The 8,125-nt window shown below is 42.2% G+C and overlaps 1 protein-coding gene across 1 annotated transcript; it reads left to right on the top strand.

Moving 5' to 3' along the window:
* The first annotated feature begins 1,068 nt into the window (after positions 1-1,068).
* LOC148574438 (uncharacterized) lies at positions 1,069-3,462 on the top strand. The gene is made up of 4 exons (XM_088505899.1): positions 1,069-1,126; positions 1,556-1,789; positions 1,919-2,171; positions 2,778-3,462. The coding sequence occupies exons 1-4, from the start codon at positions 1,069-1,071 to the stop codon at positions 3,460-3,462; spliced, it is 1,230 nt and encodes a 409-aa protein (XP_088362025.1).
* The last annotated feature ends 4,663 nt before the right edge of the window (positions 3,463-8,125 follow it).

The raw sequence follows: 8,125 nt of genomic DNA, 5'->3' as shown, positions 1-8,125 counted from the left end.
CGACATGAGATACAACCATCATACCCTCAAGCTCCTTTACCCTTTCCACCACCAATTCCCTCTCCACCCACCTACCTACCGCCACCTTCGGGACAATGTAGCTTTCACCACCATCCCATCCCCATTAACTTCCCTTATGGAGAGCCTAGCTTTCAAGCCCTCATCCAAGAGCAAAGGAAATTTCAAAGGAAGCAAGAGAATTGCATGACAACTCTTGCCGAGGCTTTGTCACGTCTAGCACCCTCTCACTCCACCCCTAGTAGCCTTGCCCCTCCACCCTTTTCACACCCATCAACCCCGAAATCTAGCATTGATGCTATAACTCCGAAAGGAAGTGAGCCGCTTAATGAGATAAACCCTCAACCCGCTCTTCCGAAGGAGGAATCTATTAATAGGGGCACGAATTTAATTGAAGATGGGAGAGAGGAGAAACTTGAGGTAGGTAGTCACCATGAGCTTCAAGGTAGCCACCATGAGCTTCAAAAAGGTCTGAGTGATGAAGAGAGTTTACAAGCGGGAGACCTTGAGGATGAAGAAGATGAAAGTGCCCCACCAAGTCTCCACAACCAAGAGGATAAGTTACCCCACCAAGAAGCAAGAAAAGATTTGAAACCACTATCACCCCATGTTAAATATCTGTTTCTTGATTAGGAACATAAATTTTCGGTGATAGTGGCAACCGATCTCTCCGATCAAGAAGAGCAACAACTCCTTGAGGTTATCCGGAAGTATAAGAAGGCGATCGGATGGAGCCTGAGTGACATTGTGGGAATAAGTCCTCAAGTGTGCCTCCATAGGATTTTCTTGGAAGAAGGTGCCAAGCCGGTTCGACAGCCGCAAAGATGGCTAAATCCCACAATCCTTGACATAGTCAAGAAGGAAGTAACTCGCCTCTTGGAAGCGGACGTCATTTACCCCATTTCCGACAGTGAATGAGTAAGTCCGATCCAAGTAGTGCCGAAGAAGTCCGGAGTAACAATGGTGAAGACGAAGAGTGGAGAGCTTGTGGCCACCCGAGTCTAGAATACTTGGCGAGTGTGCATTGATTACCGCCGACTGAATCAAGCAATGCGAAAGGACCACTACCCGTTGCCGTTCATTGACCAAATGTTGGATCGCTTGGCAGGTAAATCCCATTACTATTTTTTAGATGGATACACAGGGTACTTTCAAATTCACATAGCTCCTGAGGATCAGGAGAAAACTACTTTTACTTGCCCCTTTGGAACGTTTGCGTATAAGAGAATGCCGTTTGGCTTATGCAACGCACCGGCAACGTTTCAAAGATGCATGACAAGTGTTTTCTCGGATCTTTTGGAGGATTGTATGGAAGTCTTCATGGACGATTTCAGTGTGTATGGTAGCTCCTTTGATGCTTGTTTAGGGAACTTAGTTAGGGTATCTAGAGCGATGCACCAATACTAACCTTGTTTTGAATTTTGAAAAGTGCCACTTCATGGTGAAGCAAGGTATAGTATTGGGTCATGTTGTTTATAAAGACGGAATCTCCGTCGACCCTCAGTGAGGGAGATCCGTTCCTTCCTTGGTCATGCAGGCTTTTATCGTCGGTTCATCAAGGACTTTAGCAAAGTCGCCTTACCTCTCTCCCGCCTACTGCAAAAGGACGTGGAATTTCATTTCGGAGAAGATTGCAAAAAGGCTTTTGACAAGTTGAAGGAAGCGCTAACCACAGCCCCTATTGTGCGAGGCCCAAATTGGAATCAACCTTTTGAGATCATGTGCGACGCCTCGAATCACACCGTAGGTGCCGCGCTAGCACAACGCGATGGTAACGCTCCCAACACTATAGCATATGCATCAAAAACTTTGGATTCGGCTCAGTCGAATTACACCACCACCGAAAAAGAGCTTTTAGTCATTGTTTTTGCTCTAGAAAAATTTTGACCTTATTTGCTAGGCTCTAAAGTGGTGGTGTATTCGGACCATTCCGCTTTGAAATATTTGCTAAAGAAGAAGGAGTCAAAGCCTAGGCTCATTAGGTGGATATTACTTTTGCAAGAATTTGACTTGGAGATCAAAGATAGAAGTGGATCCCAAAATCTAGTGGCGGACCATTTGAGTCGGCTCGAACATTTAACTCCGGATCCCACTCCTATCAATGATTCATTTTCCTTAGATACCTTCCAAGCAATATCCCATAGCACCCCTTGGTTTGCCCCGATAGCTAATTACTTGGTCGCTCACGTTTTTCCCTCACAATTTTCAAAGCATCAAAAAGATAAATTGAGAAGCGATGGTAAATACTATATTTGGGATGATCCACATCTGTGGAGGTGTGGGGCGGATCAAGTAATTAGAAAGTGTGTGCCAGAATCTGAGTTCCAGTCTATCCTTCAATTTTGCCGCTCATCTGAGAGTGAGGGTCATTTTGGCCCGCAACGAACAACGAGAAAGGTTTTAGACTGTGGATTCTGGTGGCCTACTTTATTTAGGGATGCCAACCAATTTTGCAAATCCTGTCATCATTGCCAGAAATCTGGAAATACCTCACAAAGGGATAAGATGCCCCAACAACCGATGATTTTTTGCGAAATTTTTGATGTTTGGGGCAAGGACTTCATGGGGCCATTTCCAAATTCCAATGGGTTTGTGTACATATTGTTAGCAGTGGATTACGTCTCTAAATGGGTGGAAGCAATTCTTACCCGTTGCGATGACGCTAACACCGTTGCTTCATTTTTGAAAAATAACATTATTTGTAGATTTGGGTCACCACGAGCAATCGTGAGTGACCAAGAAATCCATTTTTGTAACAGGAAAATTGAGGCGTTGATGAAAAAGTATGGGATCATTCAGAAAGTTTCTACAGCCTATCACCCCCAAACTAATGGGCAAGCGAAAGTATCCAACAGGGAGATCAAAAGAATCTTAGAGAAAGTGGTTAATCCACAGAGGAAGGATTGGAGTTCTAGATTGGGAGATGCATTATGGGCCTATAGGGCCGCCTACAAGACCCCAATCGGAATGAGCCCATTCTGTATTATTTTTGGGAAGCCTTGTCATCTTCCGGTTGAAATCCAACATAGAGCCTATTGGACGGTGAAGAATTGCAATCCGGACTTAAAGGGGGTGGGTATGGAACGTAAGCTTCAATTGGAGGAATTAGAATGCCTTAGGCTGGAAGCATATGAGAATGCTCAGCTCTACAAGGAAAAAGCTAAGGCTTTCCATGACCAGAATATTAGGAGGAAGAACTTCAAGACAGGTGATGAAGTGCTTGTGTACAATTCAAGGTTGCGATTGATGCCCGGAAAATTGAGATCTAGATGGGACGGGCCATTTAGAGTTGTAGATGTCAAGCCTTATGGGGTGGTGGAAGTGATTCACCCTATCAATGGAGTTAAGTTCAAGGTTAATGGTCATAGGGTGAAGCTTTATCACACTCAACCCAAGAATGCCAAGGAGTTGGAGATTTTCCTCTTTGGAGAAGGTTCCAAGTGACCAATGAAGCCATGCAAGTCCAACCTAGGGCTCTAAAATAAAGTGCTTGGTAGGAGACACCCCACCATGGTAACATTGTTCCAATTTTATCTCTTATTTATAGCCTTTTGAATTATTTGCTTTCTTGTGATATAATGATTAGCTTAGGTTTGGTTTGATGATTTTGAGTTGAATAAGTTAAATTACTTGTGGACTATGAAATTGTGCTTGTTTGCATGATTTGGAGTTCGTATGTTGATATGCAAAGGATAGGAACCTTAGTTTTAAAGAAAAAAGAATTTGCTGAAACAGGGCATCTGTGCGTACGCACCAAGCTGTGCGTGCGCACAAAACTGTATTTTTCACCATCTGTGCGGTCGCACGATCCTGTGCATCTGCACACACCTTAATATTCCCTCTGGTCGCAGGGCCAGCACAGCTTGTGCGTGTACGCTGCCCTGTTTTCTCTGATTTGTGCGTGCACACAACTGCGTGTGTACGCACACGTTCCCTTTCATGCTTCATCTGTGCGGCCGCACAGACGTGTGCGCCCACATACCAATTGCAGACCCCTCTGGTGGGAGCGAGGGAACAGCTTGTGCGCCTGATCAACCTCCCCCATTTTTAGCCTCTGTGCATGCGCACGCACACATGATTCTGTCCTCAAGTATAAAAAAAAAAAAGAGAGAGAGCCTGTCTGTGCGGTCGCACGTCCTTGTGCGTCCGCACGTCTTTATGCAACCTCTCTGGTTGCAGCGATCACACGCCGTGTGCGTTCGCACCCTTTCTAAGTTGCGCTCTCTGTGCGTTCGCACAGGTCCCTGTGCGCCCGCACACATTGCGTTCTGAGCATTAACAGGGCAACCTGCCCTGTTGAGAGGCAGCCCTTTCTTTTCTTCTTTTCTTCTTTTCTTCATAGCTGCTCTCTCTCTCTTCTCTGCACATCTCTGCCGGTCCCTGCCGCCGGCCATCGCCGCCGTCAGCCCATCGCTGGTGACTTCTCTTTTTCTCTTTCTGTTACTTCTCTTCTCTTCTCTTTTCTTTCTTTCTTTTTTTTCCTTCTCTTTTCTCTATTCACCATCGGTGAGTTCTCTCTTCCGGTGCTTCTTTTTCTGGCAAACCCAAATGCCGTGATTTTGCAGTGGCTATAAGAAGTGCCATTGTTCCTCCCTAGTTCTTGTTCTTTTCAACCTCTATATCTCAGGTTCTTGTTTTTCCTTTCTATTTAGGGTATTAATATTTTTGCAATTGCTTTCATTCCTTTTATGTTGCTTAGATTAAATTAATTGCTTTCTTTGTTGTTTCTTTGTATTGCAAAGTGTTGTTGCTTGATTGTTGGATTGGTTATGATAAAATTTGAGCTTAATTGTGATGAACTTGCACATTGCATACCACATGTTCGATAAAATACCTCAATGAACATTTTGTTTGATTCATATGACTTGGTCATCGTATGTGTTCAATTTATCTCTCGATAGGCATATTGTATGAATTGTGCAACTTCTATTGTGACTTTTGATGGTAATTAAGTGAATTGACCAATGCAATTCCTTGTTTGTCGATGTGCAATTTTGGTTGAAAATGCATTGTGTTGTATAAGACCCAATTGACATTGTTCATCTTGAAATTTTAATTCGGCAATCACTTTACGATTGTTCAACTTTTAATGATGTCTTGATCAAACATCTTTTGGCTTCTAATTAAGAACATTATATGTGTGATTACCACTTTTTGAGGATGAACAATTGACAATTCCCTTTAGGTGCTTGCTTGAAGTTGCTTGCATTTCTCTTTTTTATATTTGCAACTTGAGCACTAAGTCGTGAAGCTTTGAGCTGTGAATTGCCTTAAGGGTGTGATTGCTGTGATATCCGGCCGGGGTGCGTGTTCCAACCACGCGCATCATTGGAATATACACACCGTGTTTTTGTAAATCACACTATTTCTATAAGCTTCTTTTAACCTTGTTAGTGCTTCCTCAATGATTTTACTTTATTGTTACCCTATGATCTCGAAATTCTTTTATTTTTATTTTTAGGATGAGAAAGAAAGGTAAGGCACCGGTTACTTTGCCGCTTGAGCAAACCACCGCTCGCTCTCCTGATTTTTGGTGGAATCGCCAGGGTGATAGACCAAACACCTTGGTTAACCGAAGAGCTGACTCTCAATACGAGGCTATTAAAAAGCGTACAATCCATTGGGAGCGGCCGTTGAAGGTTCCAAGCTAATACAAGGCGACTATTCACCAAAGGATTGCCTCGCTTCATTGGGAGTTTCTCGAGCGAGAACCCATTGAAGTCAATGAGACTATGGTCCGGGAATTCTATGCGAACTGCCAAGATTGGGAACCAAAGTCAGTTTTCCTTTGGAGAAAGATGTTGGATACATCCAATCAAGCTCTAGAAGCTGTTCTGAACATCCCCCACATTCCACTTGAGAAGGATTAATATTTCAAGATAAAAGTGGATGTCTTCAAAGGAAGAGTATCTCTAACTCCCATTCTTGAGAGAATAGGCCGTCCTGGTGCATCTTGGGAGTATAGCAAAGGGAGAAATTCTGTTTTCACTAGTATTGCATACTCTGATTTGAATGCTGAAGCTCGTATATGGCATCAGATTATGGCGGACTACATCATCCCGAGCACCCACACTACCCATGTGAGATTTAGAACTGCTTTGCCACTGTGGGCTATTATGCAAAGGAAGCATATAGCCATCTTGCCTTTATTGCACAAATCGATTTGGAAATTGGTTGAGAAGAAGAATATCAGCATTCCATTTCCGTCGATGGTGATGCGCTTAGCAAACGTAGCGGGGGTGGAGAGGCGACCAATGGACATTATGTTCCGAGTTCCTAGAGGTAACAAGTTCATTCCGAGGGGAGATTTAGAAAGATCAACAAACATTACACCCTCCGAGAGGAAGACACCCACAGCACCACCCTCAAATCTACCAACTTCATCAACTGCTTTACCCTTTCTCCGATCTCTTCTGGATCTATTCTGAGACATCTTGCACGATATCCACCACATGGAGCATTTGGAGCACAAACGTTTTGAGTGGATAGCGACAAATCTAGAAGGAAGAGACCCCGGCCCAATTCCTATAGCTTTATCCGAGCTAGCTGGGGAGGAGCATGATGCAGTTGACCAACTCACTCCTGAGTCCACCAGCTGAAGGTGACCCCTCTTCATTCTCCCGGAGCGTAAGCATGCACGGAGGACCGTGCACAGATTAAGTGTGGGGGAGGATCGATGATTTCAAAGGGGTAAAAATTTCTCTTTTAAAGACACTTTGCAATGCTTCTTGTAGTACTTATTCTTCATTTTGAGTAGCTTTATTCCTATTGCATCTTGTTTGGTGCTGTAAATACTTCTTTATCGTTTATGGATACTTAGTAGTTAATATTTGCATGTTGCATGATAGAAGGAATAAGTTGGTGAAACACCAAAGAATTTCCATGAAACCTTTTCTAGGGGCATAGCATTGATTGAATTGAAGAAAAATTGTGTTTACCAACTTGTTTGGAGTATTTTGTTTGTAGAACATGGAAAAGAGTTAGAACAACATACCTTGTGAGATTTGAGCTTTAATAGATGGTTGCACCTTTCAGCCATAATGTTGTTCTTGTGTGAGATCATACTCCTTTTTTATTGTGATCATTGATTTGCATGATTCTTTATGTCCTGTATTTGTGTTTGGATGCATTTAGCATTATTGAGGCCATCTTTGATGATAAACTCACCAATCTACATGGCCAACCCTTGCATTCACCTTTGTGAACCCCCTTTGAGCATATGAATCCCCTTTTATTCTAATGAAAGCACATTACTCCCCTTAAGTGGAAAACCATTGATGTTCCTGAATTACTCTTTGATTAGCTTAGCTGGATTAGCGTGTAAATTCTAAGTGTGGGGAAATTTCGAGAAGCATTGGTGATAGAGGCATGAACTCTTTGTGAAAATTTTTGGGCAATTAGGTAATGCTCATGCATTTCATTAATTAAAACATATGCATTCATAGTTCAATTAAAAAAAAAAACTTGTGCATAACAAAGTATGAAATAAAAGAGTAAATAAAGGATGCATATGCCATGTTTGAAAAGAAAATGCATGGGTAAAGTGAGATAGAAAAAGAAAATGGGTAGAAAGGTTGTATTGTTTATCCTACCTAAACCCTAACCCCGTTACATCCCTTTAAAGACCTCATGATATTTGTTATTCATGCATTAAATACTAGTTGATTGTTAGATGAGTTGCAAATCTTTGAAAGCATGATAAAAGGAGAATTGAGTGGTTAAACCCTAAACACTGAGTGAATTGAGTGGATACACATCCGGTGAGGGGTTCGATCGCTCAATTCTATGTTCTTACGCCTCATATTGTATCTTCTTGCAAGTTGTTTAATTGGATAGTTTTGATAACTTCAATTCAATTCTTTGGACATTGATCTTAGTGCAAGAACTCTTTGCATTGGCTCTAAAATTTTCTTGTGATAGATTGGAATTTCATAGTTTGTTTCTACCAACTCTCATCATAGTACATATTGGCGATTAGCGTTAGGATAGTTGCATGCATTTAAGTAGTATATAGCATAAGTCATTTTCCCTTTCATCTATCTCTTTTGCGTGTGTTTAGCATGAGAACATGCTAGTGTTTAAGTGTGGGAGAATTAATGAATTCATA

Source organism: Arachis ipaensis, chromosome B2, assembly GCF_059453495.1.
Source record: "Arachis ipaensis isolate K30076 ecotype BB chromosome B2, ASM5945349v1, whole genome shotgun sequence".
Taxonomy (NCBI): domain Eukaryota; kingdom Viridiplantae; phylum Streptophyta; class Magnoliopsida; order Fabales; family Fabaceae; genus Arachis; species Arachis ipaensis.
Note: the sequence above shows the minus strand (reverse complement) of the source record. Positions and strands in the feature narration are given on the sequence as shown.